This window comes from Dama dama, chromosome 33 (assembly GCF_033118175.1).
Source record: "Dama dama isolate Ldn47 chromosome 33, ASM3311817v1, whole genome shotgun sequence".
Classification (NCBI taxonomy): Eukaryota; Metazoa; Chordata; class Mammalia; order Artiodactyla; family Cervidae; genus Dama; species Dama dama.
Window position 1 is genome coordinate 78,781,212 of NC_083713.1, and position 27,856 is coordinate 78,809,067.

The 27,856-nt window shown below is 48.9% G+C and overlaps 1 protein-coding gene across 1 annotated transcript in view; it reads left to right on the plus strand.

Moving 5' to 3' along the window:
• Window positions 1–27,377, plus strand: part of GYPC (glycophorin C (Gerbich blood group)) — a 46,599-nt gene extending 19,222 nt beyond the window's left edge. Inside the window, exons 2-3 of the mRNA XM_061135145.1 lie at window positions 24,440–24,490; window positions 26,709–27,377. Of these exons, the coding sequence (XP_060991128.1) occupies window positions 24,440–24,490; window positions 26,709–26,905 (248 nt within the window). The 3' untranslated portion in view covers window positions 26,906–27,377. The remainder of the gene's footprint in view (window positions 1–24,439; window positions 24,491–26,708) is intronic.
• The last annotated feature ends 479 nt before the right edge of the window (window positions 27,378–27,856 follow it).

Consider the following 27,856-nt stretch of genomic DNA (forward strand, 5'->3'; position numbering starts at 1 on the left):
ATTGTAAAGCAAATATCCTTCAACTAAAAAAAAATTTTTTTTTAAGAAAAATACCTTTCCTGTAATAAGCAGGAAAAATTGATTATAATATATGCAAAAAGGAAAAAAAAGAAAGAAAAGTGACTTGGCCTTTCTGACCTTCTTTGTTCCACTTGTAAAATGGGTTGGTCACCCCTATGTGCAGTGCCCTGCTGGGAGCACCCAGGATTCCACAGGAGGAGGGCATCTTGCCTCCACTGGTCACCAGGGTTCCACCACCAGGCTTTGCTCTACACTGGGAGACAGGGCCAGGGCCTAGCAGCAAGATCAACAGGAGAGCCTCAGTCTGGGTTTGAATCCTGGCTCTGTCCTTGGACACTGTGTCTGAACTCCAGTCTTTATATTTAAAGTCGGGATGAAAGTGCCAGGCTGGCAAGGTTGTTTGGGGGAGTTCAGTTCATGAGAGCTACTCGTGATTTGTGGCTGTCCCATGAGAACGGTTTTGAATGAGAAGCATCTTGAGTGTGAGATGATGTGAGTGAATCCCCAGCACAGAGCAGACCCTTAAAAAGCAGCAGGAGCCCAGCTGATCTGCTGGCTGCCCTCTGCTCCAGGCGCTTAGGTACATGGATACGTATGAGGTTGAAGATCCCTCCGAGACAAGCAGAGACAGCAGGCTTCCATGCAAGGCAGGTCCAACAGGGCCACTTGGCATCCTGGGCCAGTGACTGGATGTGCAGCCACTGAAGAGGCCTGCAGGGTGGGTGCAGAGGGGTATGGCCTGTCTTCTGATGGCCTTCAGGAATGCTATCAAAGCAAACCTCACGGGGACTTCCCTGGTGGTCCAGTGGTTAAGAATCCACCTTGTAACTCAGGACTAGGGTTCAGTCTCTAGTCAATGAGCTAAAATTCCACATGCCTCAGAGCAACCAAGCCTGTGTGTCACAGCTATTGAGCCCACACACTCTGGAGCCTGGGGGTCACAGCTTGAGAGTCCATATGCCACAACTAAGAACTGATGCAGCCAAATAAATAATACATTTTTTAAAGGGTTGGCAGCACAGCCAGGAGGAGCAGCAGCTCCTGACTCAGTCCCTAAAACAGGACCACACGGGTGGTCTGCCCTGAGATGGACACCAAGCTGGAGATCTGAGATTAGGGGAACCAGGGGAACCTGATATATCAAGAAACCAGCTCTCCCTGACTGAGGCTGACAGATACTCAAGGCCAGAGAAGAGGCAGGCTGAGGGGCAGAGCAATAGCACCAGCCAGGGTGGCTGCTCTCATGAGCTGTGTCTAGGGAAGAAACAGCAGGACTCCTCAGATCTCTCCCCTGGAATCCGTCAAAACCTCATGTGTAATCCTGAGAGCCAGAGGACCAGCATGTATAAATGTTCTCTGCAGTGATAAAGGCAAGAGAGATGGTCTTCACACCTAGCAGCTAGTCGATACTTGATATGGTGGGCTTCACATCACTGCCAACTCCTGCTTTTGTAACGACTTATCTGGATACATTTCCTGCTCTGTCCACTGCACTGCTGGGAGGAGCTTTCACTTAGTGAGCTTTTGATGATCACCTGGATGGTCACCTACCATGTGTAGGTCACCTGGCAAAATACCAGACTCCAAAAGGAAGATGCCAGAGCCCTCACTGTGCCCCAGAGTTCTTTGATGTGTTTGATGAGTCTCTCCATAGAAACAGAAGGTCACTTCCTTCCAGAAGGTCAGAACAGATGCCCTCTACAGGTGGCATTGGACCAGTGTGGATTGATGTGTGGACATTCACCAGATAAGCTAGGTGGAGTGGACATTCCAGGCAGAGGGCACAGCAAGAGCCAGAACCTGGGGGTGCAAAATGTAATTGGAGTTCATATGACCTCCAAGGGGCTGACCTGGGACAGGAACGATGTGAATGTCTGAGATGACAGTGTGGGAATTTGGACTGGCTTGTGGCTGTCACTCTGGGTTTAGGCCTGGGAGCCCCCGTGGTCTCCTCTGGGTGGATCCCTATTAGGGAACTCACAGAGCAGCTGTTAAGTTGACAAAAGAACTGAACAGTCTGTGGAGCTGGCATGCATTATTTGGGACATACTAAAAACTGTGTTGCTATTTATCCAGAAGTCAAATTTAATTAGCATCCTGCATTTGATCAGAACATGAGTGTTTTTCAAAGGTTCTCATGAGATGCTACTGTCCAGTCAGAGTTGAGGACCAGGAGCCAGAGGCCCGTGCTGCTCTGAGCAAGCTCACTGTCTCAAGCCCCAGGCCAGGTCCCTAACTGCAAAGACTCTTTGAGTATATGAAGCATTCCCACTCTTAAAAACATCCTTAGGGAAGCTTTTGAGATTTCCTTCTTATTCATCCTTTCCATCTAGTTCATGGATGCCTCCCACAGCAGGTAAAAAACCTATTTTTGTATAAATTTGAAAATCTGAAGCCAATTAATTTTTAATACTTTAAGTGATGTAATTGTGGAAGTGATTCAATGACTGGATATACTTAAATACAAAACAATAAATCCTTATTCATAATGCTTATCCCACTCCCAAAACACATGTCTCCTTCACTAACTTCTTTTTTTTTTTTTTGTATTTTATTTTATTTTTTTTTTTTAAATCTTTTTTTTTTTATTAGTTGGAGGCCAATCACTTCACAACATTTCAGTGGGTTTTGTCATACATTGATATGAATCAGCCATGGATTTACATGTATTCCCAATCCCGATCCCCGCTCCCACCTCCCTCTCTACCCGATTCCCCCGAGTCCTCCCAGTGCACCAGGCTGGAGCACTTGTCTCATGCATCCCACCTGGGCTGGTGATCTGTTTCACCATAGATAGTATACATGCTGTTCTTTTGAAATATCCCACCCTCACATTCTCCCACAGAGTTCAAAAGTCTGTTCTGTATTTCTGTGTCTCTTTTTCTGTTTTGCATATAGGGTTATCGTTACCATCTTTCTAAATTCCATATATATGTGATAGTATGCTGTAATGTTCTTTATCTTTCTAGCTTACTTCACTCTGTATAAGGGGCTCCAGCTTCATCCATCTCATTAGGACTGGTTCAAATGAATTCTTTTTAACGGCTGAGTAATATTCCATGGTGTATATGTACCACAGCTTCCTTATCCATTCATCTGCTGATGGGCATCTAGGTTGCTTCCATGTCCTGGCTATTATAAACAGTGCTGCGATGAACATTGGGGTGCACGTGTCTCTTTCAGATCTGGTTTCCTCAGTGTGTATGCCCAGAAGTGGGATTGCTGGGTCATATGGCAGAACTAAACAAATGGGACCTAATGAAACTTAAAAGCTTTTGCACTACAAAGGAAACTATAAGTAAGGTGAAAAGACAGCCTTCAGATTGGGAGAAAATAATAGCAAATGAAGAAACAGACAAAGGATTAATCTCAAAAATATACAAGCAACTCCTGCAGCTCAATTCCAGAAAAATAAATGACCCAATCAAAAAATGGGCCAAAGAACTAAACAGACATTTCTCCAAAGAAGACATACAGATGGCTAACAAACACATGAAAAGATGCTCAACATCACTCATTATTAGAGAAATGCAAATCAAAACCACAATGAGGTACCATTACACGCCAGTCAGGATGGCTGCTATCCAAAAGTCTACAAGCAATAAATGCTGGAGAGGGTGTGGAGAAAAGGGAACCCTCTTACACTGTTGGTGGGAATGCAAACTAGTACAGCCGCTATGGAAAACAGTGTGGAGATTTCTTAAAAAACTGGAAATAGAACTGCCATATGACCTTCACTAACTTCTAACCACACTCCTTCCAGAAGCTCCCAGCCTCGCCAAGTGAGCCTCCTGGAGCCCCCGCCTCACACCTGTGCCGCCTTCACCATGCCCATCACTCTCAGTCCTGCTGGTCTCCTGTAGGTCATGCTGATCCTCTCTTGGTAGCGCCAGAGGGCTCTTCTAAACTTAGGAGAGAGACTTTCCTCTCCATTCCTGTACTACAAACTTTCTAGAGATTTTCTTTTTCTATAATCTCTCATCTGCTCACTGCCTACAGGACAAGACTCAGTTTATCTAACCTCACCTTTAAGACTCTTCATTATCCATTACTCACCAAGCAGATGAGTGATAAAGTTTATTAATGGTATCAAATGGGATAGTGATGGTGGAAGATGTAATAAGACAAGGAAAAGGAAGAGAGGAAAATAAAAACATGTACTGAATTTAGTCATTGATATTTTCCCCTTCCTTCTCCTATTCCAAATAGGAGGTATAAAGTTAAACATTGCATTTGTTTTAATGTAAAATCATTCATACTAAAAAGGATAAAAGTATTTCAAATCTGTATTGTCTTAGACCATCTGGCTTATCTCATAGTCCCTCCCTAATCCTGATTACTCAAATAGATCCAACCCTGTAGATTACTAATGTCTTTTTTGCTAACTCTGTTTTTGCTCTCTTACTTGGTTTGCTTAAGAAATCAGTACACCTGTCCAAAGAATAGTAAATTGTGTTTATACTTACCCTTGACCCCCTAATATGTGTTAGATTTCAAACCCAATTTTGAGGTGCTGAGATCCCTGATGAGGCAATATGGACAATCCTTTCTGTTTATATTAGCTGCATTAAAATAACAGGAGAGTGAAATTCACCCTTCCTGTTGGTCATTAGACATTAACCAGTTGTGGGACTTGAAATAAACCACCTACAAAATCCTGAAGTGAAACAAAGTTTAAGTTTGTTGGCTTTATTTGATTAGGTTTCCAGGGCATTTATCACTTTCTGTGAAAGAAACATTTAATTTAGATGGCAGTTGATTTGTGTCATGGGATTTCTACTGACAGGAGGAAGAGTTATGTGTGTGTTTATGACTTCTTTGCTTTTAAAAGATTAATGTTAGTGAAACATAAATCACAAGATCTTTAGGGGAGAGAGATGCAGGAGGGTGTCAGGGTGATGGATTGAGACATATTGTAAAGTACCTTCATCAGGGAGGAAAATGGAGGGAGGATGGGACACAGGGGTGGTGGGGCGGGAGCAGTGAAGAGAAAGGCTTTTTCTCCCCAAGCACAAAGACTATGCAGGGCTTGAACTAGAGCCAGGCAACTTCTTAGCTCTGTTGCCTGATGCAGACTGAAGAGATGAGCTGATGACTTCCTGCAGCCCCTTCCTGCCCTGATAGCCGGAGGACAAAAAGAGTGCTAGCAGCACAGCGGAAGTACTCAGGAAGCCCGAGTGTCCAGGAGACGAACACGCCCTCCCTGCCCCCCAAGTCACAAGAACCGGTCCCCTGTTCCGGCCCCCCAGGCCCCCTACATTCAGAAGCCAAGGATGTGTGTGTGTTTGTGCGTGTGTGTATGTGAAAGAGAGAGAGAGAAGGAGCTGTTCTCAGAAAGGTGGGAATGATGGGAAGAGCTGTCATATGTTGGATACAAGCCTCCTGGGAGCCATACAGGTGCATCCTTCTCTACAGATCAGTGAGCTGAGGGCTGGAGATGGCCATAGTGGAGGAGCCAGGATTCATGACTGATCTCTCTGGCATTGCAGTCCACCCTCACTTCACATCCAAGGTGCTCCCTTGAATCACTTTCAGACAGTTTTTGTAAAGAGCAGTTTGCTGATGTGTGCTGATTCTCCTTTTTCTTTACCACCACCTTGAACAACACATTCCCAGTATTTAGATCAAAATGCTCCCTAGTACACTTTTCAAACACTATTCCAGAAGGAAAAAAAAAATCTACAGTGGTATTACTCACAGTATCAGCTAACATGTATTGTGCCCAGACTCATCCGTGAGTGTGCGCAGACACCATCATATGCATCATCTCATGTCATCCTCACAAACACCCTCAGAGGCAGGCTCCCTTATGACCCCATTGCACACGTAGCAATAGTGAGCCCAGCATGCCTCCACCCAGGGTAAGGAGAAGGCAGAGTCCCTTGATGCAGCCCCCTCCCTGGCCTGGGAGGAGGAGAAGAATTCCAGGAAATGGATGGGGGAATATGCTTTCCTTCCTTCAAGGGTCATTGCCTACATCTTCACCTTTTGAGTTCATGAATTGAAAGAAAGTACTGTACCTCTGGTCACTCTGGACTCCCCTTGGTACACCCTAGAGGAGGCACTAGTGTCTGTCTGTGGAATGCAGGCACCCCACTCCTGCATCTGACAGGCTCTCCCTGAGGCTTTGACCGGATCCCAGAGCAGCACGAGTCCCCCTGCCGCCTCTTGGCACCACCCTTTTCCCTTTCCGGGCCTGACATGGGTCTCTGTGGGTCCTGCCGGTCAAAGCTCACAAAGGGAAGAGAAAAGCATTTTCTGACTCCTGTTCTTCAACTTACGGAACCCAATAACAAAGCATGGCTAACTACATCATCATCATTTACACATGCAGTCTGATCGAGGACATTTAGTCATGTAATTAGGTACCTAATTCTGCTGAAAATGCAATTATGTGATTTCTTAAGTGAATTAAGTCCTTGGAGAAGTGGTAAGGATTAGCACATGTGATCTAGCTGGAGAGCAGGGACCATGGAAGGCATGTCAGTCTGACTATGGGATGCTCAGAGGCCAAGTGGCCAGTACTTGAACCACATGGGTGACCACGTGAACATATGCACCTACGTACGCGTGCACAGGCATACATGCGTGCACTGCACACACACAAGGCCCAGCGTCACCTTTGCAATGATCTACTGCAAACCAGGAACTTAATAAATGAGAGCCGTTAATGTCGCTGGGAGCTTTGTGTACCCCTGTGAAGTGACAACTGTTTGATGGCTGACTTGGAGACTCTCAAAGAGATTATTTAACATGTGAGAGGCAGGTGTGTAGAAAAAATAATGATAAGGGAGTCAGTTGGGACATGTCAGAGGATATTTTATGCAACATCACTTATTCATCCAGCAACCCAACATTGTGTCAGATAGTGAGGGGTCAAATACAATCCTTCCTCTTTATAGCTCAAAAATAAGTGTAGAGATAGATGACCACAAAGCATTTTAGTGATGATTTGAACAAGTTGCTCAGTAAACTACAGCCTTCAGACTAAACAAGCCTGTGGCTTGTTTAGCTAAGAAGGGTTTACACATTTTTAAAGGATTGTTTGGAGAAACAGAAAAACTGATAAAGAATATGCAGCAGAGACCATACATGGGCTGCAAAGCCTAAAATATTTATGAGAAAGGTTGCTGCTCCTACAGGAATAGAGGCAGCAGCAGATGAGCCCTATACAGAAACCAGGAAGGATTCTCAGAGGAGGTGACATGACCTGAACTCATAGCTAAGCGGGAGTGTCTGCAGTGCGGCACGGCACCTCCATCTCCCAGGAACTTCCTTCCAGCCAACCAGTCCACCACACACAGGCGACCACAAAGGATACATGTAGAGGATTCGTTCCTGAAAGGGGGCCTGGGAGAGCCCAGAGCTTCTGAAATGTCAGGCAGTGGGATGTGGACCTGTCCCACTGTACAACAGAAGGACTGGATGTGGCTGGCTGACACCGAGACAGTGGAAGGGACAGACCACTCAGCTTCTTATGCCCCTGTGGCCTCGATGCCAGGGATGCTAGCCCTTGAATCACCAGTAGGTCCAACCTGGGGACTGAACGATGTGGCAGAGAAAAGCAACTGCAGGGAAAGGAGAAGGCATACAAACGCCTGGATACCCAGGCCTGCAGTTATCCCCGTCCCCAGATCCCTTCAGCTCCCTGACATCTCAGCACACAGGGACCACAGGCTGTACCACCCAGCCTCCTACCCCAGCCTGGCTGAAGGCGCCTCCCCTCCTTGGAGCAGACACCTGGCTTTACAACTGGGCACAGTGTGGGACCAGGAGACGCTGTTGTTCCTTCCCCCTGAACACACACATCACCCTCTCCTCCAAGCAGTCGTCTGCTGTCTCTCTCACCATCTCAGCTTTCTCACCAGCATCACTCTGAGCTGTACACACACACACACACACACACACACACACACACACACACACACACACACACACACACACACACACACCACTGACCTCAATTCCCCCCTTTGGCATCAGCTCCTGCAGTCATAAGCAGAATGACACATTCACGGGGCACTTCCAAAGTCTTCATTTCAAGCGGCCTGCTCTCCGACAGCTCAGGCCTCTGCTGATTCCACATCTTCACCCCAGCAATTCCTCAGACACGTGGGCATCTTGAATCTAGTACCTGACCACTTCCCCTGTCCATCACCTTCCATCTACTCACTTCCCCGCCGAGCATCTTAGACCCCACAGCCCATCATCAGGCCTCCTAGAAAATACGTTCCGAACCCATCACCTCTCACATCTCCCACTGAAGTTCAAGCCAGCATCCTCTGTTCTGTGGACAGTACCATGGCCCCACCTCGGTCCCCTTCCTCTGAACGGTGGCCAGAGTGATCCTGACAGCATGACAATCAGTTCACGTCACTCTTCTGCTCAAAATCCTTCTCAGAGTAAGAGCTGAAGCTCGTCTAGGGCTCTCCAGGCCCTCCATCATCCTCTGCTGTTAATTCTCTGACTGCATCTTCTACAGCTCACCCCAGGCTCACTTCACTCCAGCCACATTGGCCTTCTGGCTGGTCCTTGACACTGGAGCTGCTCCCACCCCAGGGCCTTTGCACCTGCTATTTCTGCTGTCTGAGATGCTCTTCTCCAGATACCCACTGGATGGCTTTTCCCATACCCCCTTCAGATCGTGGTCAAATGCCACGTCTCCCTGGCCACACTTACTCACGTTTGTAACTCCTACTCATGGTCCTTGTCTTTTTTATTCTTTTTGTCTTCACACTGTCTAGTATACGCCATAGCTTGTGTTTTTCTCCTTTGTATTGTTTGTATCCTTTCCCTTGAATGTAAACTCCAGAAAGAGAAGAATTTTAGCTGTTTGTTTTTGTTTGTTTGTTTTAATTGCTATGTCCCCAGATGAATTTTGTTGCGTGAACATGTGAGCTCTCTTAACCTTTTCTCCTTTTCTCCTAACGGCCCTGTTCAAATCAGGAAATATAACTCTTCCCCCTCCTGTGCAGTTGAACTCAAAGCTGGCTAAGAGCACCCCTTATTCACACGCACGCACATCCTCACACTGACTGGTCCCCCCCACACTCAGTGCTGTGATCCCCAACCCCAATTCTCTATTCAACAAGCCACTACCTCTCTCTGTCCAGTTCTTCCCTCCGCTTGCTTTCCCTCCAAGCACCAATTATGAGGGAGGCTTATCTCACTGAAAAAGAAACGTCTGAAACATCAAAAGAAGGTATAGAAATCCTTTTGAGAAGTTTTGCTATAAGGGGGTGCAGAGACAGGGCCCAGGAGTGGGAGGGAGACAAGGTGTGAAGAAGGAAGGTTTATCTTTTTTTCAGTTTGCAGAACAGTGTGCTGTCAGGGGTCATCTGCTGGCAGGGGCCAGTTTGATGATGCCCTCGAGAGAGGGGAGATCTCGGTGGTGACGTTCATAGCGTGGGAGGTGGAATCTCGCACACACACAGGCCTGGGGAGCCCAGGGCAGCCATAGATGGAGCAGGGCCCCTGCAGGGGAGCCTGGCCTGTCCCCTAGGCGTGGCTTGCCCCCACCCCCGGGCTTCTCCTGGCTCACTGCCTGCTTCGGCCTGGGCTCCAGTGCTGCCGCGTGAGTCCAAGGCCCAGGGCTCAGCTCTGCCTCCTCTCCTTCACCGACACTTGCTGGGATGTGGCCCCAGCCCATGTCTGTGAGCGCCGTCATGATGCTGGAGCAACGCCCAACTCCAGCTATCCCTTCAGCCCTCACCTTCCCCCGAGCTCCAGACTCCTCTCTCCAGCGGCCTGCCCTGCACCTGTGCTGCGCATCTAACACATCCCTGAGATTAACAAATCCTCAACCAGTGCTGATTTCTGCCCCGCTCCCTGCTCGGGCCAAAACTCTCTTTTTTTCTTTCTTTGCACACTCCACATCTAATCCATCAGCAACTTCTGTTTGCCCCACATTCCAGATGTGCCCCAAATGTCCCTACCCTTCATCACCTGTGCCACCACGGTCCCTATCCAGGCGCTTGCCTAAACCACGGCCACAGCCTCTGCCATCTTTACTCAGCGTCTGTCCTCAGCACGGCAGTCAGAGTGATGATTCTCTCTCATGCACAGTTCATGTGGCTCAGCTGGACCCCTGTCCTGGCCTCCCATCGCTCGCAGAGTGCTGCAGGGGCAAACCTGTCCTGTCGTCGCCGCACCTCCTCACACTCTGCCCCTCACTCACTCTGCAGTGGCTAATGTCTCCTTGGGACATTCCTCATTCAAATGTCTGTAGGGCTCACAGTTCAGTTCAGTTCCGTCCCTCAGTCGTGTCCGACTCTTTGCGACCCCATGAATCGCAGCACGCCAGGCCTCCCTGTCCATCACCAACTCTCGGAGTTTACTCAAACTCATGTCCATCGAGTTGGTGATGCCATCCAGCCACCTCAGTCCTCTGTCATCCCCTTCTCCTCCTGCCCCAATCCCTCCCAGCATCAGGGTTTTTTTCCAATGAGTCAACTCTTCGCATGAGGTGGTCAAAGTATTGGAGCTTTAGCTTCAGCATCAGTCCTTCTAATGAACACCCAGGATTGATCTCCTTTAGGGTGGACTGGTTGGATCTCCTTGCAGTCCAAGGGACTCTCAAGAGTCTTCTCCAACACCACAGTTCAAAAGCATCAATTCTTTGGTGCTCAGATTTCTTTATAGTCCAACTCTCACATCCATACATGACCACTGGAAAAACCATAGCCTTGACTAGATGGACCTTTGTTGTCAAAGTAATGTCTCTGCTTTTTAATATGCTGTCTAGGTTGGCCATAACTTTCCTTCCAAGGAGTAAGCATCTTTTAATTTCATGGCTGCAATCACCATCTGCAGTGATTTTGGAGCCCCCCCAAAAATAAAGTCTGACACTGCTTGCACTGTTTCCCCATCTATTTCCCATGAAGTGATGGGACCAGATGCCATGATCTTAGTTTTCCGAATGTTGAGCTTTAAGCCAATTTTTTCACTCTCCTCTTTCACTTTCATCAAGAGGCTTTTTAGTTCTTCTTCACTTTCTGCCATAAGGGTGGTGCCATCTGCATATCTGAGGTTGTTGATCTTTCTCCCGGCAGTCTTGATTCCAGCTTGTGCTTCATCCAGCCCAGCGTTTCTCATGATGTACTCTGCATAAAAGTTAAATAAGCAGGGTGACAATATACAGCCTTGATGTACTCCTTTTCCTATTTGGAACCAGTCTGTTGTTCCATGTCCAGTTCTAACTGTTGCTTCCTGACCTGCATATAGGTTTTTCAAGAGGCAGGTCACGTGGTCTGGTATTCCCATCTCTTTCAGAATTTTCCACAGTTTATTGTGATGCACACAGTCAAAGGCTTTGGCATAGTCAATAAAGCAGAAATAGATGTTTTTCTGGAACTCTCTTGCTTTTTCAATGATCCAGCAGATGTTGGCAATTTGATCTCTGGTTCCTCTGCCTTTTCTAAAACCAGCTTGAACATCTGGAAGTTCACAGTTCACATATTGCTGAAGCCTGTCTTGGAGAATTTTGAGCATTACTTTACTAGCGTGTGAGATAAGTGCAATTGTGCGGTAGTTTGAGCATTCTTTGGGATTGCCTTTCTTTGGGACTGGAATGAAAACTGACCTTTTCCAGTCCTGTGGCCACTGCTGAGTTTTCCAAATTTGCTGGCATATTGAGTGCAGCACTTTCACAGCATCATCTTTGAGGATTTGAAATAGCTCAACTGGAATTCCATCACCTCCACTAGCTTTGTTCGTAGTGATGCTTCCTAAGGCCCACTTGACTTCACATTCCAGGATGCCTGGCTCTAGGTGAGTGATCATAGCATCATGATTATCTGGGTCGTGAAGATCTTTTTTGTACAGTTCTTCTGTGTATTCTTGCCACCTCTTCCTAATAGCTTCTGCTTCTGTTAGGTCCATACCATTTCTGTCCTTTATCGAATCCATCTTTTCATGAAATGTTCCCTTGGTATCTCCGATTTTCTTGAGGAGATCTCTAGTCTTTCCCATTCTGTTGTTTTCCTCTATTTCTTTGCACTGATCTCTGAGGAAGGCTTTCTTATCTCTCCTGGCTATTCTTTGGAACTCTGCATTCAAATGGGAATATCTTTCTTTTTCTCCTTTGCATTTCGTTTCTCTTCTTTTCACAGCTATTTGTAAGGCCTCCTCAGACAACCATTTTGCTTTTTTGCATTTCTTTACCATGGGGATGGTCTTGATCCCTATCTCCTGTACAATCTCATGAACCTCTGTCCATAGTTCATCAGGCTCTCTGTCTATCAGATCTAGTCCCTTAAATCTATTTCTCACTTCCACTGTATAATCACAAGGGATTTGCTTTAGGTCATACCTGAATGGTCTAGTGGTTTTCCCTACTTTCTTCAATTTAAGTCTGAATTGGCAATAAGGAGTTCATGATCTGAGCCACAGTCAGCTCCCAGTCTTGTTTTTGCTGACTGTATAGAGCTTCTCCATCTATTTCAAGCCTGTATTAGTCCTTTCTGGCACTATAATGAATGCCACGATTGTTATTGTTCAGTTGCTCCCACAGATTTGGACTAAAGCAACAGACATGCATTTCTGACCGTTCTGGGCACTGAGAATTAAGTTCAAGATCAAAGTGTCAGCAGGTTTGAGGTCTGGTGGGGGTCACCTCCTGGTTCATAGCCAGGCGTTTTCTCTCTGTGTCCTCATGTGGCAGAAAGCCTGAGGGAGCCCTCTGGGGTCTCTTTTACAAGGGCACTAATCCCATTCATGAGGACTCCACCTTCATGACCTAGTCACCTTCCGATTGCCTCCTAATTCCACCACACTGGAGGTTAGGTTTCAACGTATGAAATTGGGCAGGGGTTGGGGGGCAGAGGGTACAAAAGCATTTAGTCTAGCACAACCCAAAAGTTGCCTCCTCTGGGTGACCTCCCTGATCACCTCCTCAATTATTCTTTTTCCCTTTCTCCCTTTTTTATGTCTTCAGGATTTATCACCACCCTGGCCTTAAATCATGAATCCCTATTTTTAACTCCCTACCCTAGAAGGAAAACCCCAAGGGCGGGTCTTACTTAGGGCAGTTAACTGTTAGACCTTCAGACTCTAATAAAGGGAATGTGATGGGCCCTCAGCGAACCTTCTCTGAAGGGAGGATTCTGGAGGAAGCTTTGGAATCAGACCCAATTCCCACCCCCGTGTTGCTGTGTGTGACCTCAGGCAGGTTGTAGTTTGCTCTGTAAAGTGATGGGCATTATTGCATCCAGTTCAGTGGTTCTCCTGAGAAATTGCACCGATATAGGAACTTATAAAGTGAGCCCCTAAGTGGTGGTGATTATATCATTATGCACATCTAGAAAGGAGGGCTTTCGAGTGGGAAGAGAGACAGTAGTCACTGGGGGAAGTGGAAGCTAGGGGTAGAGGGAACCTGAGGAACTTTTTAGCCAACCAAATACTTTGCCTTTGCTGCTGGTGGTGGTGATGTGGGAGTGGGAGGGGGCGTTCTGAGAACCACTGGTGCCGGGGGAGAGCCAGGGCCTGGCTGCCTTAGAGAAGCACTTGCATCAGCTCAGGGAGACCACTGATAGAGCTGCAGGTCCCAGGAGCCCTGCTGCTCTCTGGCTGTGAGGCCTTGGGTAAGATCCAGGAGCTCCCTGGGCTCACTCCACATTTCTAAAGTAAGGATGCTCACACCTGTCTCAGGCCAGTGTTTCTAGGGGGACAGAGAAGCCAGCAGTGATGGAGACTCCCCTTTGGTCCCCAGGCGAGTGCTCCCTCTATATCTGGGTCTTAGGTCCCTGCAGTTCCCACACCCCCAACGTGGTCCATGGATGCCCCTGATCCTCCTCATGGGGCCACACTGTCTTCAGGAAAGGGGAGGGAAGGAGAAGTGAGGATAAGGAAGTTCTTCCACCTACTGCCGGACTTTCCTATCACCAAATCTAACTGCAGGCCAGGCATGCGCAAAACAGCAGCAAGCTCAGGGTGTGAGTGGGAGAGCAAAGAGGCCCCACGCGCCACGGGGCTGGGGGCCTGGTTCTGCTTTCGGCACATCTGCAGGAGGAGACATTCTCTTCAGATAAATCTTCAGAGCAGCCAGATGTGTCTCCCCAACCCCCAGCAAGGAGAGGCTTTATAACCCTGGCCTCTGCTCTTTTCTAGGCTGGAGAGGTCAGGTCCTTGGTCCCCACATTGGTCCCCCAGCCTGAAATCAGGGCTGGGAGGAGCATCGCTGGCCCATTCCCTGGGCCTGCACAGTTCAGCTGCTCCTTACAGAGCTGTCTTCCCCATCATAACTGGATCTGCTCACTGTCCACGCGCTTGGCCCTGGCTGGGGCATAACTGTCACCATCAGTGAACACCGGGGACCGTGCCTTAGAGAAGCACTTGCATCAGCCCAGGGAGACCACTGATAGAGCTGCAGGTCCCAGGTGCACACATGAACATATATGTGGATGAGGATGTTGTGAAATCTATATATTAGGAGAAAAAGATACCCCCATAACCTACCCCTAACCCATAACCACCCAAAAGCCACCATCTCAAGAAAGTGTATTTCCTTTCTTTTCTTTTATTGACTCTTTTTTAGGATGTTTAACATAGTTTATATTTAAGAGTCCTATTCCTTTCCATTAGATCATACTATGAGTGTTTCCCCCTGTCACTAAGAATTCCCATGTGTCCCTCAGTAAGTGCAGCAGAACTGTATGTCCTGTGGGTGTATCATAATTTACAGAACCAATTTCTTGACGCAAAACATTTAGATAGTCCTCTCTTATTTTCCATCTTAAACCCAATGGCAATACACTTTGCCACGCATGAATTTTTGTTGCTGTTTCCAGGTGATTTCTCCAGGATCAATGACTAGAAATGGAGTTTGATCCTTGGGGTGATATATTTGCCAAAGAATGTGTGAGAGAAGGAAAGGTTCCCATTTTTGAGAATCCCACATTTTTTGAGCAATCTAGACAGCATATATTTTAGATAATAGCATGTAAATACATGAAATATCATGAAAATTGTTGTAGCACTTTATGTTTTATAAAGTACATTCTTAATTTTATCTTCACAACAAGTTTAAAATAGTGCATTCTTCTATATACTGGTATCTAGAACAAAAGTAGTCAGCCCCTGGTTTTCTGAGTTGGCAACCTACTTCTCCCATTGCGTGAAGTTGTTCTGTTCTTGAAAAGAAGCAGACACAGTTTCAAGTGGTTAAGAACTCAAGCTTCAGCAGGAGATCCAGCACTGCCATGTAAATTTGGTCTTGTTAGTCTCTCTCAGCCATAGTTAAGAGGCTGATGGAACAGGGTGGGGATGGTGTGTTTGGAGTTACAGCGGAAGTTGTGAAGGGAAGACCATCTGGTTACAAGCTGTTGTCATGGAGGCGGCAGAGAAAACATAACCACCCCTCTCTGTCCTCCCAAACTCCAGTTTCCTGCTGCCATCTCCCAACTTAAATGGAAACCAGCTGCCTGGTCGCTCAGGAGATGCAGAGTAGGGTCAGCCTCCCCAGGGTAAAGAGGAAGACAAGGAAGGGATCAACAGCCAGTGAAGAGATTCACAGGGCAGGTTCCCAAACAAAGGAACTTCAGTCCTCTTGGGGGTTTGGAGCCCAGCACGGTGGCACGTGGAGGCATTCTACTTCGCCTCCTCCCAGGAAGAGCAAACCTTCTGAGCTCTTTTGGTGGTGTTGGTGTTGTCTTATCTGAGATTCTGGTGGTGCTTGCTAGACCAGACACTTCTCTGGCCCTGCCCCGCCCCATCTCCTCCCCAGGACCACACACAGCGGCCAAACTGCGATCTTTTCCTCCCCTTCTTCCGGTCTCCTTTGAATTCCACTTTCTCAGAAATCCTCAGATCTTCAGGAGGAAGAAGGGCAGGGTGTGGAGAGGAAGCAGTGCTTCCCTTTCCCACTCTGTGCCTTGAGGCTATTTGCTGCCCCCTTAATAAACCCCAAACCCCACACAACCCAAAGCTGACAAGGCCCCTCTCTCAGAGGAGCATCCACCTATGGACAGGGGTGACTTCTGTATTGGAATAAGACTCTATTAAAAACAAACAAACAAACAAAAAAAAACTCAGGAATAATAGCAGGGAAATATAGCTGGAGGAAAGCAGATACTCTGGGTTGTGAGTTACAGCATCCTCAACTTTCAGTTCCCCTTCATTGAGCACATCCCTAAAACAGCAATGCCTGGACATGCAAACTCTCTGGGTAAGGATCCAAAGACAGGAAGACCCCCTTTCCAGCCCCCTTATCTGCCCCAGTCTGCATATAAACTGGAGAAGTCCAGTGTATCAATGCCAGGAATGGCTCTATTCTCCAGAGCAGGGAGCCCTCCTCTCTTCACCCCATCCCAAGCCCTAGTGCTTCACCCATGTGAGGTGATATGGCTGGGGTGTTGTAGCCTGCAAGGCTTCAGTACCCACCAGACACTTGTCCCTGTTTTTATACAGTATAAACAGGCACCGGGGCAACAGGGAAAGTGGGATCACAGCCAGGAGGAGACAAATATGGCTGAATCTTTGGATGGGGTTTCAGAGCAGTGTGATGACATTGCAGAGCGCTTTGGCCGCCCTGGGATTGGGGAGATTATTTATAAGGTGACACATAAGGGACTGCAGCCATGAAATTAAAAGACACTTCCTCCTTGGAAGGAGAGCTGTGACCAACCTAGACGGCATATTAAAAAGCAGAGACGTTACTTTACCAGCAAAGGTCCATTTAGTCAAAGCTATGGTTTTTCCGGTAGTCATGTATGGATGTGAGAGTTGGACTGTGAAGAAAGCTGAGCACTGAAGAATTGATACTTTTGATCTGTGGTGTTGGAGAAGACTCTTGAGAGTCCCTTGGACTGTAAGAAGATTCAACCAGTCCATCCTTAAGGAAATCAATCCTGAAAATTCATTGGAATGACTGATGCTGAAGCTGAAACTCCAATACTTTGGCCACCTCATGGAAAGAACCGACTGATTAGGAAAGATCCTGATGCTAGGAAAGATTGAAGGTGGGAGGAGAAGGGGACGAGAGAGGATGAGATGGTTGGATGGCATTACTGGATGCGATGGACATGAGTTTCAGTAGGTTCCAGGAGTTGGTGATGGACAGGGAAGTCTGGCATGCTGCAGTCCATGGGATCACAAAGAGTTGGACACGACTGAGTGACTGAACTGAACTGAACACACGGGACCATGAGGGCAATCATTTTGACCTTGAGACAAGCAGACACATTTTCACCAAGGCACATCAGATTCACATGGGCCTCACCTGGCTAGGTACTTTGCCCTGAGAATTTGATCTGGGAGCCTGGGTAAGTGGACACAGCCTCTCTGCACAGATAGGAAGGGTGACCTGCTGGCAGTTGCAGGCAGGTAACTCCCCTCCTCCAGCATACAGCTAGCAGCTCCCAGGAGCCCAGACCCTGACCCATGAAGACCAGGTATCCCAACAGGCAGACCCACCTGGAGGCCCTCCTGTCACCTCCCATCACCTTTCCATTCACACCCTTCCCTTACCACCTCTGCTGGCATTGCGCACTCAGCATCTCAGAAGGTCAGTCTTGGGGACCATCTCCTCTAGGAAACCTTTGTGAGAACCCAAAGAATTACCCTTTCTGAAGTTTCCCATAGACATCCTTGTCTCTGCTGTAGGATCTGATCCTTGAAGGCAGGGACCTTGCCTTAACTATCTGTAGGTGCTAAAGAGAGTTTGCCAAAGGAAAGAACGAATGAACAAAGTCCTGAGTTTCCTCGCTGTCCTAGAACCGGGGCATCCTGGGGCCGAGTCTGATGGCTGAGTTCCCGCTAGAGCAGCCCCAGGCACGTCTTCTGTTTGTTATTAACTTTTGTTGGAGCGCAGCTGGCTTACAGCGCGGCGCTGGTTTCCGGCACACAGCAGAGTGAATCAGTTATGCGTGTACAAATATTCACTCTTGTTCAGAATCTTTTCCCTTACAGTCCTTGCAGAATACTGAGCCAAGTCCCCTGTGTTATGCAGTATATTCTTGTTAGTTATCAGTGTTATATATAATAACGTGTGTGTCAATCCTAACCGGCCCATCTTTCCTTCTCCCCATTTCCCCTCCCCCGTCTTCCCTTTCGGCAGCCATGTTTTTTCTCTGCATCTGTGACTGTTTCCCAGGCACGTCTTTATTGCTTATATTGACACTCGAAGACACAGAGTCTAACTTGTCACATAAATGTGTCCGGTCTCAACCATGTCATAAGTGTCTTGGGGACAGACCTCATCCTTTGCACATACCATGAAGCCTGGGGCTGGGCAAATGCTGGTTTGCAAAAAACAGAAAGTGGATAACAAGCTATCCGTTTCTTTCCGTGGAGTGCTTTAGCTTGAGTGCTCCACCCTTTCAAGGCAAGATTAACAACAGACCAAAGAAAAGTAAATGTCTTTGACCTTTTTCTTACCCCAAAGGAAAGTCAGTTAGTAAACATCAGTTGTCAGCTGATTTCGACTTCACTTGCATCAGGCCTTTGAGGCCAGAATGTAGAAAAGGAAGGAGAAAGTCCAGTGCAAGCAAAGGAGAGTTATCTATAGCCACAGAGGTTCCTGCCCTTCCCAGGACCCAAGTCAGACGCATGCAAAGCCATCGCCCCCTCCCCGCGAGTTCGCTGGGTAAGGTGACTTTTCTGACCCAATACCATCAAGCAACAGATGTGGCTGCCGCTGCACTGCTGACATCTACCGCTGTCATGGCTTGAATTCACCCAAGACTTTGTAACACGCCCGAGTTTCCCTTCAGGATTCGAAGACTGAAATAATCTTCCTCTTCCCAGAGTCCTATGCCCTGTGTGTGAGTTCTTTTCTTGGCTGGACCAGGTGAAACAGGAATGGGGTGCTTCTTCTAGGACCTCCGAAGCAGGAGGAAAAATCATCAGAAGTGGGTGGGAAGGTATGAAGACAAAACCTTGCAGGAAAAAGAATGTCCCAGCACAGCTTTATCGGAAAATACAAGAGAAGTGAGGCCATTGGTGGTGACAAGAGGGTCACCGTATGTCTCTGTGGCCAGTGCCTAAGCACTGCGACCCCTGAGAATCCAGCTGCTGCTTAAGGCTGTGCCTTGTGAGTTGTGTCCAAGCTGCCAGGCAGAACAAAGAATGTCGCCTACGTGGGGGAGCAGCACCTCTGCACCCTGCTGCCCCCCAGGGCTGCTGCCTTGGACCAGGGGACAGGCGACTGACCACCCTGCAGACCTAGAAAATCAGCAGGGGTTGGCTGCAGCCAAATTACATATGGTGCAGGAGCAAGGCCATCTCCAAACTCAGCAGCTGGTGCTGAGGAGAGAGAACACGTTTTAGTGCTGTGGCATCCCAGGTTACAACACAGGCGCTGCCCCTTCCATCTGTGAGACTTTGACCTCTTACTTGAGCTCTCTGGGCATGCATTTTATTGTCTGCAATTCACAAAAAGGCGCAAAGGCTTCCCTTTTGCTGGCTTGCTGTTCAGAGCTACGAGGCAACTTCACCCAGTGCCTTCTGACTAGTAAGACCTCCTCCCCCTGCTCGCCACCCCCACCCCAAGGCTGAGCCCCCAGGACCTGTGTCAGCACTTGCCTAGTCCTAGAACATTGTGCCCACCCCTGAAAATTCCCAAGATTCACTAGAATATCAACCTCCCCTGATCCCTGCCCCCATGCCCCACCTCCATGGGAGGTGGTGACATCCCCACATGAGAGCTGGGGCAGGAACAGCCCTTCCCTTCCTCTCTGGATCCACAGCTGCAGGAAACACCTGAGGTCCCCACCCTTGACCTGGCCCCCTCTGGCAAGTTCTGCAGCTGGGTGACCACACAGGGGATTCAGAAGCCCAGAGGCATCAGAATGCTTGGCCATTCCACTGCCATCACCCACAAGAGCTTTCACGGGTATGATGCAAGTGAAGTAGAAATCAGCTGTGATTTGTTCTCCTTCTGTCGGCTTCTCGCTTGATCTCTTGATCAGGCTGCCCTAGGACAAAGGGTTTAATTTATTCTTGTTGTTGTTTAGTCACTAGGTCGTGTCTAACTCTTTGTGACCCCATGTACTGCAGCACTCCAGGCTTCCTGCCCTTCACTATCTCTCGAAGTTTGCTCAAATTCATGTTCATTGGGTCAGTAATGCCATCCAACCATCTCATCCTCTTTCACCCCCTTCTCTCCTCAGTCGTTCCCAGCATCTGGGTCTTTTCCAGTGAGTCAGCTCTTTGTATTAGGTGGCCAAAGTATTGGAGCTTCAGCTTCAGCATCAGTCCATCCAATGAACATTCAGGATTGATCTCCTTTAGGATTGATTGACTTGACCTCCTTGCACTTCAAGGGACTCTCAAGAATCTTCTCCAGGTGGGATGTTCTGAGAGAATAGCATTGAAACAAGTATACCATCAAGGGTGAAACAGACCACCAGCCCAGGTTGGATGCATGAGACAAGTGCTCAGGGCGGGTGCACTGGGAAGACCCAGAGGGATGGGATGGAGAGGGAGGCGGGAGGGGGGATCGGGATGGGGAACACATGTAAATCCACGGCTGATTCATGTCAATGTATGGCAAAAACCACTACAATATTGTAAAGTAATTAGCCTCCAACTAATAAAAATAAATGAAGAAAAAAAAGAGAATCTTCTCCAGTACCACAATTCAAAAGCATCAGTTCTTTGGCACTTGGCTTTCTTCATGGTCCAGCTCTCACATCCATACGTGACTACTGGAAAAACCATGGCTTTGACTATACACACCTTTTGTTGGCAAAGTGATATCTCTGCTTTTTAATACATTGTCTAGGTTTGTCATAGCTTTCATTCCAAGGAGCAAACATCTTTTAATTCCATGACTGTAGTCACCATCTGCAGTGATTTTCGAGTCCAAGAAAATAAAATCTGTCACTCTTTCCACTTTTTCCCCATCTATTTTCCATGAAGTGATGGGACCAGATGCAATGATCTTAGTTTATTAAATGTTGAATTTTAAGCCAGCTTTTTCACTCTCCTCTTTCACCCTCATCAAGAGACTCTTTAGTTGTCTAAATCACAGCCTGTAAACATCATGGTGAATGATACCCTCGGTAAGAAACCCACTTTACACTGTGACTCAGGGCGATAGGCTCGTGGTGTGTGTTCACAGGTAGTCAGAGCTCCCTAAACAGTATCCCAGCTGCAGGTGAGGGACCCAGAGTAATATCCATAATAAGACTCAGAATCAAGCCAGTGGCTGCAACTGATAAATACCTATTCTGAACTAGGCATCACGTGTGTGTGTTGGTTGGTCAGTTGTCTGACTCTTTACGACCCCATGGACTGGAGCCCACCAGGCTCCTCTGTTTTTGGGGTTTCCCAGGCATGAACACTGGAGTGGGTTGCCATTTCCTTCTCCAGGGGATCTTCCTGACCCAGAGATTGAATCCACATCTCCTGCACTGGCAGGAGTATTCTTTTACTGCTCAGCTACCAAGGAAGCCCCTCATCTCTGGTCAGGGCATTGCAGTCTCAAGGAGAGCTAGGAAGGAAAAAAACAGGGTACTTTGGGTCTCTACAGAAGGTGGGGCGGCCACTCATAATTGTCCAGTCTCAGGACTAGACGTCTGCTTCTGATCCCAGACCCACACGGGACCATAAATAACACTTTGTTTTGCCATAAACACCCCCCACCCCACTACCTTCAGTTACCCATCAACCCCCACCCCAGATCCTGAGCTCACAGTGATCCTAATTCCAAGCTCATATGTACCCTTGAACCTCAGCAGTGATGACCGTTCATTCCAGGCTCCTCATCCAGTTGCATAGTACCCTGTCAACGCCATGCACAGGGTCTGGCCTTAGTCCCGCTGGCCTTCTGCAGATACCCCTGTCCTTGCTGCTAGCTGAAACTGCACAGGGTGCTGTAGCCCTTGAGCACTCTCACTGCGCATCTCCAGAGGCCAGAGATCAAAGCCCAGGTTTTAGGACCCTTGGTGCTATGGATGGCAAGCAGTTATTTGGGGAGAAAACAGAACTAGAGAGAAGTGAGCACTCTTATAGGGGCTAAGCTCTCTGCCTGGAATGCGTATACTCTTGTCTGTGCAGCAAACTCCTATTCATCCTTCATGAGCCCATCTTGATAAACCCTCTCTGGAAAGTCTTCTCTTACACCAGCAGTTCTCAACCCTGAATGTGCATCAGAATCACCTGGGCCCCAACCCCAGCATTTCTGGTACAAAAATGTAGAGCCCAGGAATGTGCATTTCTGACAGGCTCCCAGGAAATCCTGCTGTTTTAGGGACCACACTCTGAGAACCACCATCTTACACCATCTCCACCTTCCTAGACATGCCCAGGCATCCTCCTCTGTGCCTGTTCTGACCTATGTGGCGGGTCTGGCCAGGCTGAGGTGTCACTACCATGGAGTCAGTCACATGGTGTGACTTGAACAAATTAATCTCTGGTCTCTACATATAAGCCAAGAAATTCACCCCCAAGTGATCCAAGCCCTTACTTTGGTCCTCACCCAGCTCACCTAGGCTCAGCACTGGGCAGGACCTGCAGAGTTAAGCGTGCCAACCCGAAGCTGCTGAGGCTCACACAGGAGAGACGCCAACCCAGGGAAATCAGTTACACTTCCCTGGAGCTTAGCTTCCAAATCTGTAAAAAGGGAGTAATAGTGCCTAGTACTGAATGGGATTGTCTCAGGGACTATTTGAATAAAAAACCTCAAGTGTTAAGAATGGTACCTGGCAAATGGCAAGCAATTGCCAATTGTTTTAAAAAGAGAAATAACAGTCCTTTCTAATCCTGGCTGCATTGGTCAAACTTGACTTAAGAAAGGCTGACCTTCACCTGGAAAATTCCTCACAGCAATCTTGGGTATTTGAGCTTCTATACCCATCCACACTGACTTAAGGACGGTTCTGGCCTTTCTTACTTACTCTGAGGGGCTTGGTAATCTAGTAAATTCCAGAATGCTGGCCTCTGAATGCATTCATTTGTATGCATGCCTTTATCCTAGGAATCATGCATTCAGTAAATGTTTATTAAGTGCCTACTCTGTGCTAGAGACTAAGTCCCGAGCTGCATTTGATCACCCTGGGTTGAGGAGCCCAGCATCCACTTGACCTTCCCTGTCTGTGCCTCCCTGCCCCGCCTGACGCCTGCTCTGTTTCTGCTGACTTGAGGCTTCGTTTTCTCCTCTCCCCACCTCCAGGCTCTGTGCTGGCCCTGGGGCCCTCAGCCTGGCCCTCCCTCCTCCGGGGGCCTCAGACCTGGAATCCCTGCTTCCTCCCACCACCAGCCAGCTTCTTATCAGAAAGAGGCATCTGGCAGCTTCACTGGGGAGAATGACCTCATCACACTATAATTAAAGCAACTCTCTGAGCGGAAATGACTATTATGAAGCAGCCTTCTCTGTTTTAATAGGAGGCCCCCTTGTAATGGGAACATGGGATTTCCATGTGAACACTGAAGTTTCCATGCTGTAATAAATCCTTCCTCTCACGCATCTTCCAGAGGGGAGGCTCCTGCTCTCCTGCACATCCTAGCCTTCTGTCCAGATCACTCAGCTTTGGAAAAACACACTCAGTAACTTGGATAGTCCCACAGAGTGCCTCTCCCACAGAAGAATGCAGAGGCCTGTGCAGGGTCTCAGAGAGGGATCTCTGGGAGGGGCATCTTCAAGAGAGATGAGACACAGGGCCCCTCAGAGAAGGCAGGCTAAGTCCCGGCCTCCAGCCTGACCACCCACCAGCTATGTGATGGTGGGCACATCACTCTGAGCCTCAGTGGCCCACCTGTGAAATGGGCTAATAAAAGTGGTGGTGATGTCGCTCAGTCGTGTCCTACTCTTTGCAACCCCATGGACTGTAGCCCACCAGGCTCCTCAATCCATGGCATTCTCCAGGCAAGAATACGGGACTGGGTTGCCATTTCCTCCTGCAGGGGATCTTCAGACCCAGGGATCAAATCCTCATCTCCTGTTCATCTCCTGCATTAGCAGGCAGACTCTCCCACTGCACCACTTGGGAAGCCCCCAATATACCACGCACCTGGTATACTAGATGGACAGCAGCTAAACCAACATATGCGGACACCCCACAGGTGGTCTGCTTTTACCATCATCACGAGAAAAGCTAAGGCCTGCAGGGCCAGGTGATGCTGCACTAAACCCAGTTGGCCCTGTCTTCACACCCTGCCCAGGTGTCTGCCGAGCAGGTACAGGCAGGGCTCTGGGTCAGAGGTGCAGTTGGGATGCAGCAGGGGCCCTCACGTCCTGGAGATGCCATATGGTGCCTGACGGCCCCAGGGTTCACACAGTGCTCTCCAGCAGCGGTCAGCAGCCAAGCAGAGCCCAGGCCCTGCCCTGCGCTCCCGGCCCGAGGCCTGTCCGTGTGCCGCACGGTTCCCCGTGCACCCTGGGCCAGCGCACCCGCGAGCAGAGGGCGCGAGCTCAGTGGAGACACTGCAGGGAGTGGGGAGCCATCCTTTCTCATCTCGGGCTCTTCTGTTCTATCTGCAGAGCCCGACCCTGGGATGGCCTCGAGTGAGATGGACATCGCTGTCATTGCAGGTATGCAGTCTTGGGGCCCTGCAAGCAGGCAGGAGGGTCAGAGAGACTCACGGGAGGGCCTGCCGTGGCCTCACCTTCCTTCCTGCAAAGGAGGTTAGAAGGTGGGCCGGGGACTCGTTCTCTGTAAGAAAACGTCCAACACAGCATCCTGGTGGATGAGGGGCCCAGACAGCCAAATCAGGGCCTGTCAGGCCCTGGATCCACAGGGTTGGAGTCTGGAGGGAGAGCCACTCCAGTGAGGAATGTGCAGGGCTGGGTGGGCTTGAGGGGCTGACCACGGCGCCCTGCCTTCTTCCCCAGCTTCCTCCAGCCACACTCTTCCTTGCCATGTCTTACACTCCTGTCTCCCTATTTTAACCCTGCTCCAGCCTTGCTTTGAACCCCATACTGGCCCTTGCTGGTCACGGCTGTGACCCCAAACTGTTTCAGGACCCACTAGGTCTGTGAGATATAGCTTTTGGTGTCCTGAGATTCACACGTCTCCCCTAGTTCATTCATAGCTCAGGGAACTTCATGATTAAATATAAATAGATAAAAGCAGGTGATCACACTGGTGTTCTCCTTCTCACTGGGCGCTGCACCTTCTTTTTCTTAGATAATATCATTCACATCCTGCAGACAGAAGTGCCTAAAGGCAGTGGGAAGTTGAGGAAATTGTGCCACAAAGTGGAGACTGGGTTCAGCTAAGGCCTCCACATATTTTCCAACAGCACCTCCCTCAGTAAACCCACCTTCTAAGTCAAGGCAGAGGGTTTCTTCTGCACTTTAAAGCAAACACCTTAGCTTGAACCCCTTCCCAAGCTGTGAGAGTGCCACCCGTTAGTCCTACCCTAACTCTTCGATCCTCCCCACTCATCCTGTCTCTCCAAGACCCTGAGTGACCTGGTCCTTCTGACTAGCCCTGGCACTGCACCACCAGACCCCTCCCGCAGAAGCACAGGGAGCTGGATTGGGGTGAGGAGCTCAAACCAGATTTCACCCAACCTGCCCCCGACACCATGGACAGCCCTCACCTCCTCATCATCCTCCTGCCCAGAGGACAGCCAGCTCAACTGGTCTTCCCAACGCCATGCACTTCGAGTCCCATGCCCAGTTGGGATGGTCCAGCTTTTAAAACCGAGAACTCTCAGATTTGTAAAGTATGAGAGAAATACTGAGGGATGGAGTGATGCCCTATGCAGGGGAAGGCTAATCTTCTTAGAGGAAGTGGTAGAGATTCAGAAGGCAGCATCCAAGTTTACCAGGAATATAAGAGGGAAAAATATTTTCAGCAGACAGAACATTTGCAAAGACATGGGAAAATGGTCAAATAAAAAGTGTTTGGAGAATTACAGATCAGCCAGATGGACTCTGGTAAGAAGAGTTTGAAAATGATTGCAAATTCTTAATACTGAGGCGTAACAAAGTTTTAGAGGGGGCCATTCATCTGAGGTACTAATGATAAAGAACCTGCCTGCCAATGCAGGAGATGTAAGAGACGCAAGTTCAATCCCTGAGTCGGGAAGATCCTCTGGAGAAGGGCATGGCAGCCCACTCCAGTATTATTGCCTGGAGAATCCCACGGACAGAGGAGCCTGGCAGGCTATGGTCCATTGAGTTACATAGAATCAGACACGGCTGAAGTGACAGCACGCATGCATTCATCTGAAGACTGAAGGAGAACTTTGATTAAAATGAATGCTTCTTGGAAGGGAAAGACATCAGGTTGTTAACTGGTGATTTCTGAGTAGAAGGTTTAAGGACATTTTCATCTCCATTTTCATTTCTCTATATTTGCCAGGTCTTACAAAACGAGCATGACTTTATAAAATAAATTTTTCACTCTTTTAGTATCTATATGTAAAACACCTAATTCTTTGGAATTAAACTTATTTATCTCTTTAAAAAAATAAAAGTTTCAAGTCCCATGAACTTCTAAGTTTTAGGCGAAAACATGAGTTGAATTCTGTGGATGATGCTTGGAGGTCTGCCTTCCTTGGTGGACCAGGAGGGCCTCAGAACAGGGTCCGTTCTGAGATGATTCCAGCCTCAGTCTGAGGGTGCTGCGTGGAGGGAGGGGGAGGTCGGGGGTCGCGTAGCCGGGCACAGGGGAGGCAGCCTGTCTAGGCTGGGCGTCCAGCCGCGTGCCTGTCCTGGCACGCCCCGTGGCTGCGCCTGCCCCTCCCGCTCCGCAGTCCCGCCCCTGCCCGCGCTGAGCTGTGTGCTTCCCGTCCCGCAGGCGTGGTCGCGGCCGTGGCCTTCGTGCTGGTCTGCTTGCTGCTGCTCATGCTGCATTACCTGTACCGGCACAAGGGCACCTACCACACCAACGAGGCCAAGGGCACGGAGTTCGCCGAGAGCGCGGACGTGGCCCTGCAGGACGACCCGGCCCTCCGGGACAACGGCGGCAGCAGCAGAAAGGAGTACTTCATCTGAAGGACGTTACCAGGACTCAGCGCCCCCCACGCCTCCCCGTCCAGGAAAGAGCCCCACCACCCGCCCCATCACCTGCAGCGCCGGGCAGCCCTCGAGCGCCCCCCACAGCCCAAGACACGCACCTCACCTGGGACTCGGTGCCACCCGGGCGGGGGTGGGCATCGAAGGAGGAATCCAGCTGGAGAGGCTTCTCCCAGGACCCAGGGACGCTCAGCCAGAGGGAGGAGGTCCGAGCCCTCCTGGGCTGTACAGGTTACCACCTGTGTGGGGGTGGAAGTCCTCGCTGGGTGTGAGTGGGGTGGTGGCCTGGGGGAGCAAGGAGTGAGTTGTCATCATGCTGACTGGGGACAGTGGTATCAAACGTCAGCCCTTGACATTTGGGGGGAACAGCAGGTGCCAGAGCTCCTAGGCACCTTTGTCTCCCATAGATGCAGCTCTGGATGATTGGAAATAAATTTGAAATTTAACGGAGCATTCAGAGTCAATGACATGACTGTGCTTGTTGTGTTCTCTGATGAACTCTGTGAGCTGATGCTGGGACACAGCTCCGGGCTCCCCCGGGCGGTTATCAGAGAACATGATCTATAGGGGTGGCTTCTGGGCCCCATGAGGGAGGGAGGGACCAGTGACCAGCAGGCCTCTTCCCCACATGAGCACAGCTTCAGGAAACACATATAGGGGTGCAGTGTCCCTCTAGAAATAGATTGTCCCAGCCCCGATGGCACTGGCTGAAGCGTTGGTTCCCAAATGCCTGGTGTTAGAAAGAATGGACCTACTAAAAATATGAGTGAACCTCATCAGAAAAGTGCTCCCAAGCCCAGTTCCAACATGTGTGGGAAGGCTTCCCCGCAGCAACAGGCAACTCAACTCAGTTCTGACACTGTCTACCCAGAGACGGAAGCAGACTCCACAGGTAACTCAGTCCCACAGGATCACCCTATCTCAGACGTC